Source organism: Micropterus dolomieu, linkage group LG16 (assembly GCF_021292245.1).
Source record: "Micropterus dolomieu isolate WLL.071019.BEF.003 ecotype Adirondacks linkage group LG16, ASM2129224v1, whole genome shotgun sequence".
Taxonomy (NCBI): domain Eukaryota; kingdom Metazoa; phylum Chordata; class Actinopteri; order Centrarchiformes; family Centrarchidae; genus Micropterus; species Micropterus dolomieu.
This window is the reverse complement of record NC_060165.1, coordinates 18806961-18831098: the sequence shown is the minus strand read 5'-3', so window position 1 is coordinate 18831098 and position 24138 is coordinate 18806961. Positions and strand designations below refer to the sequence as shown.

Genomic DNA, 24138 nt, shown 5'->3' with positions numbered 1-24138 from the left:
AGGACACTGTAAAATGTACCCTCTAATTTAGGCTGCATTCTTGAGTGTGAAATGATGATGCATTCTGTAGGTGGTATCTGATATCACAGACTTGGAAATGAGTATCACAGCTTTTCTGAATGCCACACAAAAAAACTCAAAGTACCTTTCTAACAGTTAAAAATGATGCCACATTAAGTATTTGTTTGAACCAGTGGCCTGAAGGAAGCAGACGTGCCCTTGGAAAGGTTGACCAGGTTCACTATGGTTAAATGCTTGGCCTCAATTTGCCAGCAGAGGGCAGCAGACTCAAAAGTGGGAAAACACTACCATGGAACACTTTCTAGTTTTATTCTTAACAACCAACCCAATCCAGTGCTCTATAAAGTCCAGGCTCCTGGTATCCAACAGGCATATAGTAAACCGTTAACATTATCCAGAATTGGCCACCAATCATCCCCACTGTACAGCCTGTTGCCATGTTTGTTAAACGCCACCAAAAATTGCTCGTAACTGTCATTCTCACGGCCTGTGTGACGTGTTCGCTTCGTCTGCTCATTGTGCTGCGACGTGAAGAACAAATCACAACCAGGAACAACTATTTCTGTGATGGCCTGGAGTATGAACTGCAAAATCATTTATGTAATCCCCCAGTATCGTCATCCGGCTGTGAAATTAGGTTTGTGTTCAAGGGGGAGGAAAACCCAAATAGATAATTTTACAGATTTGTGTACATAATGAAGCACCAACATCTCTCAGTAGAGCAAAGTTGCACTGGCTTAGTGCAACGGAGGAGGTGTAGTTACTACCTGAAGTGACTAGAGGGTAGAATAGGGACATGATTGGGACATGATTGCATCATGGCAATGCTGCATTTAATTTCCTCGAAGGCCTTTTCTAAAACCCATCAACTGCTTCCCAATTTGAGTGAAACGTGTCCTATTTGATTTTTTTTTTTTTGCCAGTACCATGGCAGCTGTCTGCACACGGTAGGATAATAAATACCACTTGTCCACCAGGTCGTACCTTCTTTACCGGTGAAGTGGGGGTCGTCACCTGGTTGGTTGGGCTAGTTGGAGATGACACGGTGACGGTGGTCGGGGTGGGCGTTGTGTTGTTGCTCACTGATGCTGAAGGCTTGCTCTTGTCTGGCAGGGTCAAAAAGAAAAAGTATTAGTTGTTTGCGTCAATTAACAATTAATAATAAAAAACAATTCTGGAAAATGTGTTTAAAAAAGTCAGAACATAACTGCAGTATGGAAAACAAATTTAGATGGTGACGTTTGACCACAAGAAAAAGGGTAGGCAGAATCAAATTTGTATGCGAGACATTTAACCGAAATTCTTTTGTTTTGACCTGATTTAGTGATACCACAACAAGTCTAAAATAAGTCACACACACACAGTACCTGCTTCAGTCTCCGACTCCGAATCTTCATCATCCTCTTCCTCACTGGAGCAGCTTGATTCGTCCTTCTTCCCATCCTCTTCTTCATCCACCTTCTCCGGTTCTAAGGTGTCTATGCGTGGGGCGCTCTTTTCTGGCTCCAGAAGCAGTGTTTCTTTGCTGCAAAACACACATTTGACACCATTAGCAGAGAACTACAGCATCAGTGTAGTACAGCATTTTGAGCTACAAGAGAGAATACAAGCCAAAGATACAAAATAAAATATTTTAAACCTACAGAAGTTTAATTAGTTATGTCTGAGCTATAGGTGGCTTAATAACACTCACACATTCAGTAGGCAGTTTCTGTTGATTATTTTTTCAAGGTATTTACCTCTTGAGTGGTTTCAGTGACTGGTTGTTATCCCCGGTGGTTGTTGTTTCAATCAAAGGAGATTTCTTAACGTCTTTCTCCACACTCATCAGCTGCAATAAAGGGGAAAGACACAATGAATGTTACTGAAGAGGATTCACACATTCCCACTCAATCACAGGCTTCCACTAATTTTATATATATATAAAAATTTTTACAAAACACCTCCAAATGTATCCACCATTAAAACAGCTGAATAAGTTGTTTGGTGTAGATATGGGTCACATCAACTTACCAGCTTTTGTTTCTTTTGTAGTTCTTCTAAGTATCCCAGAACATCTTCGTCAGCTACATCCAAAGCTGTCTGGCCCTGAGGGAAAGCAATAAAATAAAAAGTTCTAAAATATGGATTGCACAGAATTTAATGACAGGACTCTACGACAGTGCTTGTTACTCACCATTTTATTAATGAGGTCCATGTCACATAGATTCTCCACCAGTATCCTACATGCCTCCTCTTTGCCCCAGTGTGCTGCTGCATGTAGAGGAGTCCAGCCATCATAGTCCTTAATATTTACATCATACCCTGCTTGGATTAAAAGCCTGCACATGGAGTTGGAAAGGGAGGAGAGACTTAGAATTAGCAAATCTTTTTTTCTCAGATTCGATTCTGTAAACTAATCTTTCAAGGTGCTGCCAGTGTCCAGGCTTTGAGAAGTGCGTCAGCATTATAACCCCAGGTCAGATATCTGAGATACATAGTCCACCCCCTAAACACACGGACACATATTCTGAAAGTTGTTGTCACTGAGCAAGAGCAGGGTGACGTCAGCTAAACTCTAATATTTTCGCCCATAATTCTGCCATGATGAGGAAAACATTTAGATTCCTGGCTTGTATATGTTTGTTGCGCTAAAAATCAGAGATCTTAGCACTATCTATGGCAGTAGAGTACGCTGGCTGAATTCCCAGACCAGATGGACAGGCGGCTGCAGTTCCTTTCCTCGAGCTGTGTAGCCGTATTAACAGCCTACAGATGCAGGGTCGGAACAACGCACTGACAAGATACAGAGACCAAGCTATGTTTGACATTAGCAAAGAAAGGCCTCACAACTGTCTTGACTATTAATAGTCTTTTATACAACGTAACATAAAGGAAAGGCTTTATGTAACAACGAGCAATAAATGATTCTACTACCTGTGAAATCAAAACCACTGCTTACTTTAAAACCTCTGCGTATCCCTTCGCAGCAGCTACATGAAGTGACGTTCCTCCGGACTTGGCGTGCCGGACATCTTGGATCTGGCCGCTGTTGAGCCACTGCCGGGCGTCCCTCAGCATCACCCGCTCCTCCTCTTTCCGGGCTGCCTCGATATCCACCCCTGGTAAGTGACAGAAGAGACTGCTGCTGTCAGAGTGGCACCGAATGATTACCTGCTACTGCTGCCAGCTGTAACACTGAACCCAGAGAATGGAGGAATGACAACGGAGCACAATTACATCGAGGTATTTATTATGAGTTCTACTTGTCTTAAATCTGGAGAAAACATATGTATTTGATGTTACATAAGTTTGTGACTATGGATTACAGTAACAGACATTATTTCAATCTGTAGCCATGAGATAAATCTTTGCATATTTAATGACATGATAATGTGACAATAATCATAGCTACAACAAGTCTGTTACACACGATTCAACCCACACACTCCTGTACTTTTATTAATGTCATCCAATGCGTTTAAGGTTCTACAGAGGAATAATAGACATTACATCATTCTGGCAACCTCTCTAAACACTAGAGGGCATTGTAAAGCACTTGTTCTGCTTTAGCAAACAGTTTTGTGCCAATATTCTGTCAATTTGTCAATGAAATAGTGGCTGCAAACACACAGGCCTCAGTCATCTTAAGAGGGTCAATACGTCTAAGCTATAAGCGGCATACAATGCAGCAGTGAAAACAGGCCTGTATTGTCTTGACGACACCTAGTTGGACCACGAGACGATCTGACATGCACTGCTGCATGAGTAGTAGACTCGTCAGCTGAGCATTAACCGTGTTGAACTTCATAAAGAAGTGATTCAAAAAGTGCCCTGGTATAGGACCCAAAACTTCAGCTGATCTTGTTCTATTCCAAAGGATACATCATCACTCATGCCATGACACCCTAAAATGCTTTAAGATTGCCTCAAGTTTTTAAAACCGAGAAAAGACGACATCTGTGTCTGAAAGTTTGACTTTACCCAGAGGTTTAGCCCTCAGGGTAAAGCACAAGCAGATCTGTAAAGCAATAAGAGGACACTCCATTCCCAAACAAAGTCACAAAGACACCTGGCTTTATGCCTTTTGCTCCATAACTTTTATTTTGACTACAAGCCTTAAATGTCAATGGAAATCACACGCACCACAGGCTTAAATTATGCAAGGAAACAGTAATATTCTGCCTCTTTTAAAAACTCGACATGTTGCTCATTATGAGGATTATCGGTGAACTGAGGTCTAAGAAAGTGAAACCAAATGGGATGAAGATGACTCAGTGTCTGGGTTTATGTTTGACTGCATTTCAAGTTTCATTTGATACATTTGAAACCAAGTAACTTGGGACAGGGACTGGACCACTTTGTCCTGCTATGGTTGGATGAACAGTAAAGCCAGTAATCTTTTTACAAACTAACTCTTAGCATAACTTAAGCTAAACAATGACATACTATAGACATTATAAAAAGGATTAAGACTGAAATATGTGATCAAAAGGCATGGTCTTTTTGGCATTAAAAGAACATCACCAGGTAAGTGCTGTGCAACTCTATTTCTATCATGTAAATCCAGCCCAACTTGACGTAAGAGAAAACACCGTGCACATTCCCTACGGAGGAAAATTAACCTAAACTTTCTTAGGGCATCCGAGTTAATGTAGGCAATGGGAGCTGGCCAGGTAGGGCAACGTCCCGTGATCTCTTGGGAAGTAGCCTACACTGTGTCTATAAAAAGCAGGGAGCCTAATGGCCTCTAAGTAGGAATACGGAACGAGAGCCCAGTGGAAGAGTTGGCAACAGTTCAAAGTTGAGTTTTTATAAGAGAACAGCACATCTTCTACCTGAGCACTGAAAAGATAAAGAGAAAAAAAAATCCTAAAGACCTAAAAAGGACTTGCCTCCCCTTCACCTCACTGACAATATACCAACAGCGTGTCAAAGCCAAAATGAAACAGTCACTGAAATCTAACCTGACGCAAGCACAGAAGCAAGGATCCTCAGAGGCATGTATAGTTACTGGCTTTTTAGAAAAGTCAAAAGAAAGGTGCAGAGAGGAAACTGCTGTCAACCCAATCCTCTATGTCCTCTCAGCACCAGGGAGTGTGTGAGAGTTAAAACAAATTCTGAGATCAGCCACATTCAGTTACAAGGACAGGCAGCAGCCCTCATGAGGCAGCTGACGGAGAAAGGAAGAAGGGTGGCAGGGCTGTCCAGTCACTTGACTCAATCAGGGTCTAGGAGAAGATCTAGAGGTTATCCCTGCCAAGGGGAAACCATGGCAGCTTGCTAACAAGTTTAACCCCATGACTAGTATCTCTTTGAGGGGAGAAAATCACATTACAAACATACAGAATCATTACACAACAGCTAGTTGCATAATGCCGCCAGCACAGAGAACTGAGCTGTGGATTGTCTGCAGCTGCCCTGAGGCCAGGATCACTGCAAATTCACTTTTCTCAGCTGAGTTTTCTCTTGAAAGCAGTTTTAAGCTAGTCTGCATTAATGAATAAATAAATAAGGCTCAACCTTGAATACATAATGTCCACATAATAAAAACATATTCAGCAGTTTGGCTCTGAAGTTATGAGCATGGTAAATGAAGATTAGTGATGGATCTTAGATGAGGCAGTGTGTGAATGCTCAGAAGCAGGCAGCACATCTATCAGGCATCGGCAAATCAAAGCTGACATCTGCCGCTGGCAGGGATGCTTGAGGTTCGGGTGGGTGCATGTCTCACCGCCATTATATAACACGGTCCAGGAGCGTGACATGCAAACAGCACTCTGGGTGTAATTATCACAGGATGCCATGTGTTTCAAACACTTGGACCTTGACTTAAATACTGTCAAGAAAGTGACAGCTTAAAGACAGCCTTTTTTCTTGCTAGAGATACTAGACTATATACACATTAATTTAATGCACACTATGCTTAAAAGCAGTGTAAGCCAAGACAGTGGAGACCGTATGCAGTATATGACATGGAGACTGTGCATCTTCTGACCCTGTCCACAAGCTTTTCATATATATTTCTAATAGGGCTACTGATAGATGCATGTACTGACAAGGCAACCTGCGCACGACTTGCATTTCACACCTTACTGTAAACTAAAATGGCCGTGGCTATGAACGCAGGATTTCACTATGCATGCAAACACATGTAGTAAAATGTGAGAATGTAAAGCTTGCTTAAAAAATGGCAACTGGTGCCACAGAGAAGGGAAAGCCAGCCAACCTTTATTAGTGAATTTGAGCTGAGGAGCACCCCTCTGGCCTGGGGCCAGTTAACACGTCTGTGCATGGCCTCTCACCATAGGGGAGGGCCTTTCATCATCTCAAGAATGCCCTGGCCAGAAATAGAAAGACTCGACTTTTCAGTTTTGAATCATCACATGAGTGCTCACAACACAGCTGGATCACTTTTCTATATTATGCAAGTTTTCCTCAAGCAAGCAAGTGAAAAACAGCAGGTAACAGACACTTGATGAGATTCTATTTGATAACATACTCATACATGCATGAAATACACTTAGGGCCCCTACTAGCAATGCTGCCATTAACATGCTTAACACGTCATGATTGTTTCTAGATATGATTAAGCTCGAGTACATGATAACACTAGAAACTTCTTCACAACATTTTATTATTGTTCTGCATGCTTATAAGTGACCTCAATAACTTTTAATCTTATAGTCTGCTTTTAGGTTGACTTTGTAACATCTGTCCAGGGAAAACAGAGTGTACATAGTTATATTATACACCAAATATTGATTTCAACACTAAACCCCAGCATTGTTCTGTCTCCACTTCTTTCTTTTTGCATTAACATTACATAACCTTTTGGCCAAGGCTATATTAGTTACAGTACATCAGCAGTTCAAATTCACTTGACACTTTAACAGAGCAGTACATTTTTACAGTGGCATTTTTGCGTTGGGACAGGATGACCCAGTAGTCTAATATGGACAGCACTGTAGAGTTCAAGATGTCTACAATACATTACCTTGTCTGTTGATCTCATTCTGCAGGAGCTCCTCCATTGCCTCCTCTTCAGCAATGTCCAGAGGTGTCTCACCTTCGCTGTTTACAACGCCTACATTGGCACCCTGGCTGATGAGATACCTGCAACAACAGCACGCACAAAAATGTTAGGTTTGAACCAAGATGATATTTATATAAACAACCTTTTAAATTTTTCAAATATTTTGAAATAGTCCAACTGATTTTTGTTTGAGGTTAAACCCTGGCCTCTGATGGCACGAAAACAAAAGGAGATATATAGGCAGTTGAAGGACAGGAGCTGCGTAATGGCACGTACGGCACTGTACCATAGTCTGCATCTCCTGTTTTACCGGTCACATCTTCCAGACACCTGTAGGCCTAATTATATATGTTATATTCACCAATTACTCCTCCCATCTATTGCAAAATCTTAAAACTTGTTCCCTTTTATTCTTTGGTGCTAAAAAAAGACGTGTGCTAATATGAATGTTCTTCAAAAACAAATCCTGAGCGTGAAAGAAATACCCAAATGGAGGGAAAGGTCCATAGAGACAAGAGTATAATGCAAAGTCTTTTACTGGTGTTCAGCTCACACAACAGGACAAAGGTTAATAACGATGGTATATGTTCAAGTAAGTAAGCGCTGAAAAGTCAAGGCGCCTAAGTCACACAATGTGTTTATATGACATGAGGGTCTTCCTCAAGCTATGCAAACAACATGAACATGCCACACCTAAATAATAAAAGAAAAGGAGGTATCTGGATAAGGAGTGGCACAAATCCAGACGGCTTAGTTGTTTACTACTCTCCAGGGTTTGACACTAAACTACCGCCCAGTTCATCTTACAGTACATAACTGCAACTACAGATGCAATCGAAGCATTCATTGCTACCAATTAAATGCTTAGTAGTAGAGGACTTGGGACTTCTAGCATCTGCCAGGTGGTCTCCAAACAAGACATGAGATGTCAAAGTGGAGCTCACTTAAGTTTAAAAAAAAAAAAATGTATCCCTATTAAATGAGGAGGCAGTTTCCACACAGTTTACTTTATGCAATATGTCTACTGTATCCCATGACAGTGTTGTCATTATAGCCTGATGCTGGATTTTTGCAGCCAATACTGATATTTGAGGTTTACAATAAACCAAACACTGGCCTCTAGCCGGTTTTATAGCATAAATCTTTTCCTTAGAATCCCTTAAAAGTGGTTATTAATGAATTGTAGAGATATGTATTTAGCAGAACATTTAGAGTTAGAAAACAAACTTTTCAGTACTCTCCGGTGCCAAACTATGTAATGGTGACACCGTTTCCAAAGTCCCTCAGACATTATCTCGGGCATTTCTGTTCTGCAGTTTCTTATTAGTTGTTGACCAACATGTGCCCAGTATTAGCTTATTATAGATATATTGTTTTCAGGCTCCAGTAACAACTCGAGCAGCTTAAAATAGTTGTACGTGTAACTGAAAGTTGCAAATCTGTGAAGCGTAATTACTATGCAAAAGGAGCACTCAATAGAAAGTCAAACTGAGAAGTTTGTCACAACACAGTAGGGATTCTCAATGTCAGTGTTTTTACACTGTGATAAGAGCTTGACAAAAAAAAATCTTCTCCTAATGGCCAAGCCTACAGTACAAAACATTAATGTGTCACCTGATAAAACCCTGACAGTTGTGAGTATTGTCAAGTCAAGAATGCTGAAGATATTAGTGGTAAGTGGGGTGGCTTTTATGTAATACAGATAATTAAGTGGTTTAGTTTTTTTTCCCCTTTTGAGGAAATAATTTTGCAGATTGAGGATTTAACCAATAAAATTGGCATAAATCTTTATTTTTATATATGATTTAATTAAAAGCTATCAAAACATTCAATTTAAACAGTCTTTGTCTGCATATCCCTTTACATGTGAAAGCATGAACGACCTGGAATAAACACCCTAAAGAAATATTTAACACTTTATATCTTTGTCTCCCTCCAGTAGATTCAAGACATTTTTAACAGTTCAACATCTTGACTTCAGCTGCTTCCAATTAAAGATGCGGTGAGACTCAGGCCCTTCTCATTAGGCCAACACGCCACTTGAAACAGGCTCAGTGCTCATGATTCCCCCCCCCCCCCCCCCCCCCCCCCCCCCCCCCCCCCCCAAATGGCAACTGTCTGACTTTAGTTACATTTCAAAGTTTTATATCTTCTTGATTTGACTTTCTACTCTGCCTATTTTGGGTCAGCCTTCCTTGGTTTGATGGCTTTGTGGCCTGGGATTCTTAACCAACCCTACCATTAGACAGCTGTGGTGACACCAGGGGCTTAGAGATATAGTGCTTTGGAGTTCCTGTTACTGTGAATGAGGATGCTGGGATTAAAATGGGTCTACTGACAGCTCACCACCCAAATCTGGTTGCGGAGTTTCTCTCTATGACATGATAGCTCCATTACCCACCCATATCAGGCCAACTACTTGACCTTTTCATACACTATGTGACAACAAAACACTTCTTGTTTTCAGTAATACTAGCCCTGTGCTGATATTGTGTTCATGAAGCCTACTGGACACAAGCGTGCTGGGTCTGAGAAGTTAACAAACACAAGTTAACAAGACTAAAAGATCTAAAAACAAGTGTGTGGACATTTTTAATGAAGCAACTAAAATGTGATTTCTCCACATTATTGTTCAAAAGGCTGTCACATTAGAACCTAAAGACCATGAAGAAAATTGCCTGGAAACTAATTTGTACATAAGCCACATGTTTATCTTCCTACAGCCAGTTATACTTGTTACTTTTTGGGAAAACATCACTAGTAGAGATAAATCTGCAGCCAGGTTCCTGTAATGTAACACAAAGTAAAGCAGGTCACAGCACACTCCCAATATGCTGAACAATGTGTACAACTGAGCTCCTTCAGCCTGTTTTAAATATCATCTGATAACATCTCTGTGTTGTGTTCTGTGACCTATGAGAAGTCTTTCCTGAAAAGGACTAGGGACAAGAAGATACTACAGTGCAACTCTAGAGCCTGATTTCAGATATAGTGGCTGACAATGATCTCTTCTTATTTGATTACGTCACTAACATTGTGTGCGCCACTCCTGTCAAAATGTGACGAGGACTATGTGCTACTGAGAATGATGGCTCTTTGCATGTTGATTCTAGTATACTTGCTGAAATGGCACCCTGGGCATTTTTACAGTAAACGTGTGTCAGCTGGTCTTGATGATGGAATAGTTAATGAATTTAAAAAAGGAAATGAGCCAAAACAATGTTTATTTCATTACAAAAAAGGTGGAGCCATTTCAGAGTGCTGCTATGGAAGTATATATACACACTAGGCCATCGTGAGTAGACATCAATCTTGCTAGCACCAATATAAAGACAGAGGTCACTAATGGGGTACTCCTGTCCCCTACAGGACGGTGCAGACCTCAGCTGGAGCCCAACCAAGTCAGCCCTGATGTCACTTTGTGCTTGACAATCCAAATGTAATTGTGAGAGTACCAACTGGACTTTATACAGAACCCTTACTGACCTTACTGCTCAGATAGTTTCACACTGACAGATTGAAAAGTGCTACGGTTACAAAAAAGATTTGTATAGGTTAGATACAAAACAGGATGTTTTGTATCTTTCTATGACTTTGCAGAAATCAAATCTGATGAAACGGATATCACTGCTTCTTAGAAACTGAATAAACCGCCTTGTAAACAGGTCTCTCAATACTTACTCTGCTATGTCTAGGTATCCGCAGGAGGCTGCAGCGTGGAGGGGGATCCAGCCCTCGTTGTCAGGCTGGTTGATGCTGGCTCCATGCTCCACCAGGAAAGTCACCATGTCAACATTGTCATCTATGCATGCCTGAGAGAGAGAGGGAGAGAGAGATAGGAGGGGGGTAAGGCCACTGTAAGAAGCAAGGAAGCTGCCCTGTGTATCTGTATGTGTGCACATGTGCATATGTATGCGAGTAGCAGGGTGGCCCGTGCTACAGTTACAAACGTCTTGCATGGAAATAGCATTTCACTGTCTGATAGACTGCCACATGCATTCCCAGAATGCCTGCACATAGCAGGGCTGCTTGAAATACCACATAGCGTAGTACTGCTGATGAAGGCATTGACGTGCTGTGCCTATATGCTGCTACTTTATGCAAATAAGAGAATTAATTTGAATTCAATTTCAAAAGCTGCTTTTGCTTAAAACGTCAGCATTGCACATCAGAAGAATATTTTCTAAAGTGCGATAAATCAAACCACTGAAATAACCACAAACACCGTACGTTCTTCTCTTACACAGAGCAGCTGATGAATCACTCAATTAAATCAACATCTGTGGGTGAGCAAAAACAAGTGTGAGTTTGTCCTCTTCATTTAATCTGTCGTAATCATTGGGATCGCAGTTGCTGGGAACAAGTTACAGATCTAAACCCAGTTCAGGTGCTCCAATTTACACAGGAGGATTTCCTGTGTAAATTGGAGCACCTGAACGAACATCTGAACACAAGTAAATTGCCATTAAAATGCCACATTAAAATATTAAAAATAATAGTTGGCCCAAATTCAAACTTAAGACTATGCTTGTCAGGGCATGTGGTACTGGAAGTTTGGATAAATGTTTCGGCAGAAGACGTCTCAGCTTTCTCTTAAAGACACTGGGTTGCAAACTAGCAGACCACCCACAAACATATCATGGACGTTTGATAATCATTGGCACAACCCAGACTGTCCCAAAGGAGATCAAGGCAGATCACAAAATGGGGGCTTAGCATGCACCAGGCAAATTTTCTGCACATCGTCCATAATGTTGTTTAACCCCTTTCTGAAAGCCCCCAGCGCAGCAAACCAAACATGTATAACAGATGACAGCGAAAACAAAAGTGATACCCACAGAAATAAATAGCAGCTGAAAGTGGGCGATATCTATTTTAAGATCTTCTGACTCATGAAGTGGGAGATGCTGTTATTTTACCTACATTTTGAAGTAGAATTTGAACCAGGGTGGGCATATTTTGGGTTTTGTTACAGGCCTCCATTTAATCTGAACTTGACTATGTTATTAGACGTGAGGTTTTGTAAGCAATAAAAACGTTGAGGGTTATGTTTTGTTAATGTTTTCATTTTGTTTAAAAACTATGAATTTCTGTATGATAAATTAAAATTGTTGCATTGAACAAATGCAATGTCAGTCTTCGGGGAAAATCTGGTAGCCTAGGTCATTTTATGTTTTTGGCCTTTTTCCCTTTCCTTTATTGTGTTATCTTTTTTGTGCATGTAATAGGTTTGCAAAGTGAAAAAGCTCAAAGTTCACCCCAAAGGGTGGACCTTCTCCAACAGAAAACACTGCTCCTGATCTGCCTGAAAACATTTGTAGTCCAGTCTGTAGTCCGTAAACTATCGGCATCACTTTGTAACACACGTCATCATGCTCGCCTAGCAGCTACTCAGGCACACACAAACAGGCAAACACAGGTGGAGAAAAACATTGAATTGCTGCACACACAGTGACAAGATATCCGATCGCTGCCTCCCCTCACCCCCACCCTCCCTACAAAATGTTAGGCAGTCAATGGACATCAATTATTCCCGTGATTAAGTGCACATTTAAAACTTTATGTAGGAAAGACCTGTTTGTTACAAATTATTAACTTACCACTCTGAAATGTACAGCTGAACCAAAGCCCTGGTTACAGGCTTCTCAGGAACCACCCTACTTTACTTTAAAACAATTTTGTACTTTTATTTGTCACATACATTTTGCAATATTCATCCTCTACATTTAACCCATACCTCAAGGGAGCAGTGGGCAGCCGCTGTGCAGCGCCCGGGAAACAACTCCAGATCTTATGTCAGTGCAAACTGATATAACATGTAGGGCTGGGCGATACGGCCAAAAAGTCATATCACGGTACGGTTAACGTACGGACAAAATACGGTGTTTTTTTGAAAATTAAACAATGTAAACCTATTGTGGTACAAGCCCTAAATAAAATTATGAACCTTAAAATGAGCATAATATGACCACTTTAAGAGACAACCCATACAATTGTAGCTTCCCCACAGTCCGGCCATGGACCTTTGTTGCATGTCATCAACTCTCTCTGTCTCTCATCTCTAATCTAATGAAGTAGACAATGACCCCCAAAATACCTTTTTTGTCTGTTTTGGCAATGTTCTGCCAAGAACTTGCACCACTGTGAAATGTTTCACACAATGAAATGCCTACCCAGGACCATGTTACTGTTTGGCAATACTGCTAACCACTAGGCCACTTCATCCAAACAGTTGGAACTTCTCAAATTTGGGTGTAGATAATCGAATACATATTTTGTAAGATCTTGTTAGATGGATAAACTTGTATAATTAATGTAAAAAAAAGAAAAAAGCATAACATTCACACAAAGCCAGAGCAACAGCAGCTGTACTTGGCCACATGCCTGAGAGGGAGCAAGCTGTCAAGGAGGTCACATTTCTGCTCAACATCCAAAAAGAGAGAGGGAAAGCAGCAATGGAGAGCCCACAGTGCACTTCTCATTTAGGACACACAGAGGCCCTGAGGTTAAGAAGCTACCTCACATCAAAGACACAAACAAGGTGACCTTCAAAGCAGCGGTCAGACACTAAGTCCTCAAGTGGAAAACACAGCAAGTAGTCTTCAGTATCTCCCACACGCTAAGCAAAATACTCAGTTATGAAGTGATCTGTGGAATCACACATTCACTGATTTAAAGACATTATAGTAAATTACCAGTCCCCATGAAATCCACAATAATAACCACCACATCAAAACCAAACTTTGCCACCCAAACCCTTCACCCCCCATCACTGAACACAGCGCCTGGATTGTCTCGCTCTCTCCCCTGGGTTGCTATGACAACAAAAGCGTTGACAAGGGAAACAGATACACACGAACACACAGCAGCCTCACGTTCGGGGCACACGACTATCTGGCTGGAATCCTTGTCCAAATTTGGGCCGTTTACAACGCCGTACATGGCCAGAGTTGAAGAGTGCCTGCAAAGGCCTCACTAGGCTTATCTCGTGTGTGTGTGTGTGTATGTGTGTGTGGTTTGGTTGTGTGTGTGGGTGCTCAGGCATAGAGTTTCTCCAGGTGCAGATGGACTATTTAAACAGACTGAGTTCATCTGACTTCGTTACAGGGCAGACAACAAAGCAAGATATAACACCAACGAAACGTCACTCTCAAGGGGGTGTGTAGATGTCAACCATCACGTACAAATGATGTGGCTACACTGTCCTAACACAATACAACTTGCGTTTCCCATCCAAGCCCACAATTTGGTGATGTAAACAAAGGCCGACCTGAGGTTTATGGCTTTAAAATCAAGGATCAGGACACCCAAGACTTCTAAACAGGATCTAGCTGCTAGATTAATTCAAACGTCACGGCCAGTCCTTGTATATAGCTTTGTTTATCACCATCATCATATTGGTAGCAATAACATTAACTCTGCTATCATGTAACAAATCGTCATGTTTTTCTCCTACAAGGGAACAGGAGGATATTTTTCACAGGCAATCAAACTTTTTGGTCACATTCATGTGTCTCCATGTTGCTGGTGTGCCTGTCCTCCAGAGATTCATTATAATGCATTCTGCTTCGTTGTGGGATTCAAATGAAGACAAGTGGCGCCAGTGGGCCCTCATCGCCAGCTGACTGAGCGTGTTGAATTGTCAACCAAGGCAGTAAGTGAAAACGAGCTATCTGATTGACATTTCAGCTTTTTGAATTAGTGACTCTAAGATAAGATAAATCTTTATTATCCATTTCTGGAAACTTGCCTTTGGCTTCACCAGGTTCATTAAAAACATCAAATACACATAACACAGGACACATACGACCAATACAACCAATACATTTCAACACAGAAACCAATAGGAGCTTCAAGTCGACCGGTTATCTCTAATGAATTTATCAAAGCAATTGCGCACGGTATAAAATCATTTTTAAATAGCTTTTTTGTTGCCCTGGGTACCCTATAACACCTTCCTAATGCGATCTTGTCAAATTCAGCAAACCGGGGATGTGAAGGATCCCCCACAATTCTTTGTGCTTTCTGCCTGCAGTGGAGCACATATCTCACTCTGTCTCTGTGGTTTACGTATGATTTTCCCAGCCATATTCACAATCCCAAGATTACCATACCATGTTGATATGTTGTACGTGAGAACACTCTCCACAAGATTTCTCTAGACCAACTCTAGGGTATTTCCTCAACAAATACATACGTACATACTTTTTATAGATATAGTCAGAGTTTGCTGTAAAAGTCAATCTACTATCAAGTAGGGTGCCTAAGTATTTAAAGTCCTCCACAATGTCAACAGGGCAGTCATTAATGTTTAGGCAAAGTGGGATGTTATTATTGCAGATTACCAACTCGTTATTTTTACTGGTATTTATGACTAGAGCACCGCTTGAACACCAGCTATTTAATTTGCCAATATGATTAAAATATGCTCTCTCTCCAACCCCTCTGTCCTTCATGTTTCATTAAACCAACCAAAGCCTGTTTTCTCCTCTCACAAGCAAAAGGCCAAACATGATGACAAAAATGCAAAGAACACTGTTACAGGGCCGTCAGCTGTAGTCTTTGCAGTGTTTAAGTGCAACTTTTAACAAAATGTCAGGTGATGTGTAGCATTTAATCAGTCAGACTTGACTTGGTGTATCAGGTGCCTTTTACATGTAATGCTTTTCATGTGCGACTGCTGAAAATTTACATGGAACTGAAAAAATAAAAATGATTGTTACAGCTCTGACTTTCATCTGAAAACTGTCCATACTCATCTAAATTCTCCCCCTCAGTCATTCCCCACACACTTATTATCTCTTCAAAGTCTTCTTCTCCAAGAATGGAAACAAGCCCCTCAAGGCGAACGCAGGGCTGGCTGGGACCTCCCTCTTCAGTGCGTCACCTTCCTCTGCTGGCTCCTCCCAGCAGCTATTGGAGCCCAACAAAGGTAATCCCTTAATGGCTGTAATTGTCTGTGGCTGGCAGGTGCCAGTGTGACACTATTCATCAAGAGTCTGCAAGATGTAGAGGCCAGAGGGGCAGGGGAAAGGAAGGAGAGTGAACAGAAAGTACCATTGTATCCCTTATCTTTTATTTCAATAGCATGGCTCCTCTGTATGGACTGCTGATGGGGGATAACACACTCCTCAACCAATAGACAAAAATGTACAGAGGAGCAGTAACGTAAGCGGGAAAGTGTGGACTTTTGCAAACCCACAATGCACTAACATCTAAATCTGTGGTTCATTATATATTAATATAAATAAATCTAAGGGACAAAATATTTTATGCCCGACAGGAGGCAGACTGAGTGACTCAGACAGAGTAAAGGAGGTAGATCCAAGGAAAACTGGAGGTTACGTCAAAGATATATTAAGAAACACTGTGGGCTTAATCCTGTCTCACACATCATAATCAGCCCCCATATGACACATAGTATAGAACCTGTGCTCGAGCGGAAACATTCAGACATGCAGTGACTCACTCATACATTGCCATTTAAACCTGTTTGGCCAGTGTGTCTGAGAGGGAGAGAAGAGACGAGGCATTGTCAAGCATGAAGGCAATAAGGTGTATGGCACTACATAGTATAAAAAAAGAAGGGTAAGACAAAGACATGAAATAAACCAAACCTAAGGTACAAATGTGTTTTTTTAATCACAATACAATTACATAATACCCAAAATGCCTGCTAAACCTGAATACAAAGTCATACAGATACAAGAGACGCAATACTCAGCAAAAGGACGATGACAAATCTAAATAAACTGCCTGCTCTTGAAAACATTTTAGGTTGAGCTTTCCATTGGGATGATACATTTACTGTAATGCAAGATTAGTACTTGCTGTGCATGAATCCTTTTAATGATCTAAGATCTGCTCCATATGTTGATCTATGATTTTAATTCATTGTTGAAGTTACAAAGTCACACACAGATTAGAGCTGAGATAGCCATGGCTGTTGCACTGAGTAAGAAATACTGACTGGCTGAACACCACGTGCACGTTAGATATCACTTGATGTATCCTGTCAGTTTGGCAGGCAGGACTACAGGATGAGTCCTTGCCAGCCCTTCTGATAAAAAGGACCTCTCTAATGGAAACAGAGGCTTCTGGGAAGTTGACGTAACCGCAAAAAACTACTAACCAAATCAATGGATACAGGATGCTCCATTTGATTGATCGATACGGTTTAATTTATATTCTGTGGCCAGATTCTGAAACCACTTTGTTTATCCATTAGGCTTTGTGGGATGTGGTTAGCAGTGGAGCAAGAAAAGCAGTGAAAATATCACTAATTAGAAATTAATTGAAGCTTAAAAAAAAAAAATAAAAAAATAAATCTGAACTGTTGTCAATGGGAGTCAAAGGTCCAATCTGACGAAAATCCATAATCCACAGATCACAGGCGTTGGGGGGGGGGGGGATAAAATAAAAGGCATATTAACAGGGAGAAAGCTCTGAAAGACTGAACTTACTTTACATCAGATGAATCTTGTCACATTTAACAGTGCTGTAAAGTGGAAACATAATACCACAGACAATCTAATGTTTATATTTAGGAATATACAGTGCAGCAGGATCCACTGCAACGCTTCAGCAGAGCCTTATTTGATCCTTGAGGTTGTGACAGACCACTTAGCATCTTATTTCACAATGCAGGACTGCTCCTACCATGTTCTTTCCCCAACTCCTCAAAACATTATCTCTAAATCACAAAATGTGTCTTCTGTGTTTATGAGCTAGTGTACGCTGATGGGAGCACATTAAAATAAACATCGGCCAGACGTCTATTGAAGGAGAGCCTGTATTTGTCAAGAAAGAACTGGCCTCAAGTGGCACTTTATGAAACATCAGGAAAGAGAAACCTACCCTAAGCCAGCCAGAGTTAATGTGAAGCATCCTAAGGAAAACGTGACACGTACAAAATACACATGGCGTTAAAACTAGAAAACATACTGTTGGCCTAGGCAAACATGTCCCCAGACCATACCTTGCTAGATAAACAGTAGTCATAAATGCTTGATATATATCTATAGATATCCATCTATATCTCTATATCTATACACACACAGGCAGCGTTGTCTCGTTAAGACATTTCAAAAGACTAGAGCTACACTTGGCCAAGAAATTCCTAAGACAGAAAGGTAAAGCAGGACCATGTACTAGGGATGAAACAGTATGAAAATTTCATATCACGATTATAGTGAAATTTATCACGGTATTATAAAAATGTAGCAAATACCTTTTGTAAACATATGAAAATCATCTAAGTGTGCGTCATCAAGATTTAATATTTTATAGGTAATGCAATGATCCTGTGGACAATTACATGAAAACAAATAAGTCTTTAGAAGACAGTGATAGTAACTGCAATGAGCCCAAAAACTGACAAATACAGAGGAATCTGTAGCGTTTCTAGATATGCTGGTTGGTTGACTAAACTGCGTAACGTGTTATCATGTGCAGTGGACGAATAGACTGCCGACACACGACGCACACAGCAACAGAACAACGTGTAGCGTTTTTACAAGAGCAGCAACACTGAGAGCTTCAGTTTACACGCTGTTAGCAAGTCAGACAGACAAACCAAAGCTAAAAATTAACTCACCCTGCGTTCACGATAAGGTCATTTTCTTCAAACAAGTTTTCCTCAGTGCACTCATAAAAACTAAAATACGACTGGACTTCAGAGTGACTGAAAAGACTCTGCAGCGTTGTCTTCCGCCATGTTGTCATTGACCCAAACAAAGCCATGTTGCATTCTGCGCATGCGTGCCTGCTTCTTGGAGACACCGGACAGTGTTTGCAGTGAGATTATAATAACGTGGTTAACTGTACACCGTTATCATGGTAATTAAAATGTGAACGGTAATAATAACAGTCAGGAATTTTACCATGGTTTACCGTTAAACCGGTAATTGTTGCATCCCTACCATGTACACATCTCCCACTTCACACATTTGTCAATTAACACCACCAGTGTGGGGCTGATTAAAGGCACTACGACAGATTAATTTAATAAACCTCCCCAAACCAGCGAGGATAAATATGGAGTAGATTAGGACAGAAACAATACAGTGTTCATCATATGCACCAGTCTAATCCTGAAATAATATGGAGGAATTCAAGCCCTACTCCCTACTAGCGCCACAAAGAAGATGGGCTAAGCCGTTCTCGGAGCGAGCCAAAAAATTTACCCATGATGTGCACCTAAGAAAAGAGGCCGGTCTGTTGCCGAGACAACAAAGCCAAAAAGAGAACATGGGTTCAGGCCTTGTCAGGCTTTTGTACGAAACATAAATAAATAGAGAAAAGACTTCATTTTAAAGCACACAGGGGTTGCTCGGATAGCCCCTAAAGGCAGCGCAAAAAAGCAAACCACTGTGAGACAACATCAAAAAGCAAATGTTAAATGGAGCATTTTGATGTCCCATCATTCTTTTTTTAACCTCTTGTAAGCATGACTTTTAACTTGTGTTTTCACTGTAATTCTCATAGCCTTTTATGGCAAAAAAAGAAGAGATGTCTAGTAGTGCAACTATGTGGGTGCCACTGCTACCAATTATAGTCTCTAATTTACAGCAACATTCAAAACATACTAGTCTTAGCAGAAATGCAAGAACCAGAATGGTGATATTAAGCCATTCACCCAAAACTATAACTAAGTTTTGAATCCATAGTCAGAATACTTGTTTCTGGACATGTGACGGCTAGCATGGCATCAGGCTTTTCATTATTGCAGTCAACAGGCTGAGACTACATGAACTCTATAAAAAAAAAAACATTTACATCTTTAATTGAATGCCATCTTGAAAAAAGTCAAAGTTGAATAGAGTTAATGGAGTAGATGGAAACCTACAGTATATACTGATAGAACCACGGCAGCTTTCCTAGTTAGAACACTGTAACAAGCTTATCAATCCATAATGCTGTCAGTCTGTCTGTGCATGACATTTACACAAACTTCCATCACAGCAACAGAGGTCACAAGCTTCATTTTCTGTTAACTGAAGTGGCTCAACCCTTGGTGAACGTTCTTTCTCAAACAGAGAATGGGGGTGTGGTTAATAGTTGGACAGTAATGCATGTTGCAGGCTGTGTATAAGACGGTGGCAGGTGAAAGTGCGGCCTGTCATCTGTCCTCCAACACCGCACGCACAGATGCCATAATGAACATACCTACTGTAAGTTCTAAGTAAATGACATGATAAATTGGTTAGCTAGCTCACAATGATGTTTATCGGTTTGATGCTCTGACTTAACAAGGCATGACAGTGTCCCTGCGCAAGCTTGGAGAATGACGTATGACTTATGGAATTACTATAGTCATACGTCACCATCCCGTTTTAACAACTAAGCAACTTTGAGCACAAAATTAAATATGTCAAAAAATATTTGGCGAACTATGTAGGTAATCAACATTGTAAGGAAATGACTCAAAAATATGAAATATCATAGAAAAGTCAAAATACACTGGAGGTTTTTTTTTTTTTGACATTTACCCTCTACATATATAAAGTCGAAATATATCCGACTGGGAAAACTCATACTTTTAAAATCAGTCAGAGAGGTTAAAGAAAGGATAAGATTATAAAAATGTTGCATGAGTAATGTACAACATACACAGTTTGCCTTTGACCCTATTTTAAGCGTCTGTGTTTATATATTTAGGACATAATTCCAAAACATATATTTTTGATTTTACAATTTCAGATAGACACGTCTGACACCTCAGTAAAGGGGTATGGTTACTGTGTGTAAAAAAGGGCTGTTTTATTATCTTCAGGAACATCGAGCAGAGAGCTCCAAGCTTAATTTAGCAACACTCCACATCAAGGAGACACTTGAAGACCCCTCCCCTCCTTCACTTCCTTTAGTAGCACCCTCAGATGGCCAACTCAAGCACCCTGCAGAAAGCTGCTGTTGTGGCTCATGCACATTTTACTGCTGAGAAGGGAACTCGGTGGCACAGGCAACCAGCTAAGCCAATTGTACTAGCAGCTATTCTACATTCAATGACAAAGTCAATGGTGCATTCCCATGATAACACCCATGACTGGTGCGTGGCAAAGGATGTCATAAGAACCATCAGTGGGTGCCACATATGAAGCAATAAAACAGGGGAACAAAATATGATGTACTTGGTCAATTAATATATTGATGTAAACTGAAGCACCTGCTGTGCAATTCTAATGTTACAGACAACAATGGGTGTCCCTCAAATCATCCAACTGAACTACTGCAGAGTATTATGTTATGAACATGAAGTGTTTTAGGCAATATTTTGATGGGTGTACATTTTGATTACTGAATCAAGTTACATTATTTCAGACTGTGAATCTGTGAAAGAAAGGGGGGGTATTAAAAATGATCTTACAAATACTGCACACAAACAATTAACAGCAGCATAATTACAAACTTGACAGAATCACCTATTCACAAAATGTTTAAATAGATTCCCACACTAAAGTGGAAACAAAGCATTTCATTTGAAGGTTTTTCCTGGATTTACTGCTGCATAAATTATGTTGTTCTCTACCTTATTTATACATAAGGTTCATTAAACAAGCCTGACATGAGGGCACATTCAGCTAATTAACAGCACTATAAAAATCTTGGCATACACAATGACATATATAGGAACTCTGTGTACAGGGACATAAAGTAACCCATTAACAACCACATCTTTGAACATGTGAAATGTACATAGGTGTTACCTTGTTGATATACTGTATGATTCAGAGATGTGTCTTTTCAGAAACAGATGTGCAGATTGTCAGACTGTCTTTTTATCTGAATAAATAGTCCCAATGAAACCGCTCCAGAGATGTCTGTGTCCACATTCACTAAATGTTAAACTACAACAGCAACAAACCAACAGATTATTGGGGGGGGGGGCTGTTCAGCTCCGAAACAGCTGTTCAAACCATCAAACGGCACAGGCTTGAGCCCCTCTTACTTCGATTGTGATCAAGACTTTGGCTTGGATCATAGCCCCTACACAACCACAAGACACTCAGTGCCCCTTAAAAAAACATGGCCTGTGGAGAAGAACGCTGATATCACTACCATTCTCTCTTCAGAAAACATATTAAATGCACTTATAATAACAAACTGCTGTAATTTCTGTGGTGAGATGGATGATTGCTGAAACCCTCTAGTATCTGTCAGGAAAACCAAAACATTATCTAGGTATTATGGTGTAAGGTTTCTCAAACATTGCATGTACAAGATTAAGACAGTGAGAGGCTTGTTAGCTTTCAGAATGTGTGCTTAGGGCATCTACAATAAAGTATAAAAACACACTTGTTTTTCCTCAAAAAAGGTAAAGACCAGTTTTCTCCCATACAAAGGAACATTACAGACAACAAAGCAGCTTCTTCTGGAGCTCAGGAAGAGGCCCCTCTCTTATTTTACTCCTCACCCTCTAGATGTACAACTTCTCTCTGCAACTACCTCACCAGTAAGCAGCAAGGCCCTGGACTAGCATACCAGTGGAGAAATTCCCAGATAAGTAATACTCCTAGCCTTGGGGCTTCAGGCATCAGCGTTTTGGCCACTCCTCACAAGCTACGTCATTGGCTCTGAGGCGCGCAGCCACTTCCACAAAAGGAATTCCTTCTTACCGCCTGCATGCAAGTATGAGTGTGTTATGTGTCTGCGTTTGCGTGTGTGTGTTAGACAGATCACCCAAGACAAAGAGAGATGTGGTGAAAAGGTAAAAACACTGGAAATACAACAATCCAGACATAAAAAAAAAAAAAAATTAATAAGATTACATGAGGATCAATGAATCTATACTAGAGAAAGACTATAGCATGTATATTCATTCTGTAAGGTAGTATACGTGTGTGTGTTTACGCCTGAGACAAAGAGCTCACAGCTCCTGTGCTATTGGCAGGGTTCATGGGGCCAGAGGGTACAAGGGGGAGGGTTAGAGCGCTGCAGGGCGACCAGCTGGGTCCCTCCACTAGATGAGCCCTGTTGGGAGCTGTAACCAGACTACACATGCGCGCGCACACACACACACACACACACACACACACACACACACACACACACACTTCAGTGCTCTAGCTGCTGCTCCTGCAACCGAGGACAACCATATATGGCCCTGGGATTCCCATGGAAAAAAGAAGACCAAGATTGAGGAAGAGAGGGGAAAATGCCAGCAAGATTGTAACTGTATGTTTCACTGGGGCTTTCACTCAGCAGCCAATACAATAGCCCCACTTGAGAGCCAAATTAGTTTCCATGTTAGAGGTCCAAAGGCAAGAGGGTGCACCAGGGGAGAGAGGCACAGAGGTCAGATAGCCACGCAGAATACAACCTCTGTTGATATTTCCATATAATAGAACCCTTATGTGGAGGCTACTATACAGAGGACAGTAAATAGCTCAGTCAGCAGTCACTGACAGTCAGCCTAAAGAGGTACTGAGAATGGTCCACAGTACATCCCTTCCCCTCTTTCCCCCAACATACTGGCACTGTGTCACCACTCACGCCAACAAGCTCTGAACCTACGAGGTTAAATGGATAGCGTGGGTGCCAGGGTCTGCCCTGCAGACATGCTACCAATTTATAGCCATTACCAGCACAAATATGGATCGTCACCACAGTAACACTGTATCGCAATGAGTGCTGAATTGTTAGTACATAGTCACGCAAAGGCAATTACACAGTTTTAAGTAGACTAAGATGGAGACAGCGTAATTTACACTGGAACTATAATAACTTACTCATGTGGTCACATTTTTTTTAAACTTGCTTTTCATCTGTTGTGCAACTGTACAAAAAAAAAAAAAAAATTAAAGCTGCAAGCAGCGTTGGGCGGGCCCTCGCACTTGTAAGCGCGTCCGCGCGTGAGCCGGCCGAGTTGCACATTCTGGAGTTCTGCCGGTGCGGCTGTGAATTTCCTACGCGTTTCCGACGCCGCATGAATGTGCTATATGTCACTTCCTGTGTCCCCTATGTGGAGCTACATAGCACTTGCCGCTATGAATATAAATCGGTATTGACGTGTAGATGTCTGCGAGGTGGGAGAGTTATCAAGCACGTAAAGTTTGTTTCAGATGTGAACATGTACACTGAACAATAATGTACCCAAACAATAA

The 24138-nt window shown here is 41.0% G+C and overlaps 1 protein-coding gene across 5 annotated transcripts in view; it reads right to left on the bottom strand.

Annotated features, from left to right (window-relative positions):
* Positions 1–24138, bottom strand: part of ppp1r12a (protein phosphatase 1, regulatory subunit 12A) — a 55374-nt gene that overhangs the window by 21066 nt on the left and 10170 nt on the right. For all 5 annotated transcript variants that reach the window (XM_046072055.1, XM_046072053.1, XM_046072052.1 and 2 more), the window contains exons 2-9: positions 10718–10848; positions 6998–7116; positions 2963–3122; positions 2198–2342; positions 2035–2109; positions 1761–1852; positions 1389–1546; positions 1006–1127 (exon numbers count right to left, since the gene is read on the bottom strand). In XM_046072055.1, the coding sequence (XP_045928011.1) occupies positions 1006–1127; positions 1389–1546; positions 1761–1852; positions 2035–2109; positions 2198–2342; positions 2963–3122; positions 6998–7116; positions 10718–10848 (1002 nt within the window). The remainder of the gene's footprint in view (positions 1–1005; positions 1128–1388; positions 1547–1760; positions 1853–2034; positions 2110–2197; positions 2343–2962; positions 3123–6997; positions 7117–10717; positions 10849–24138) is intronic.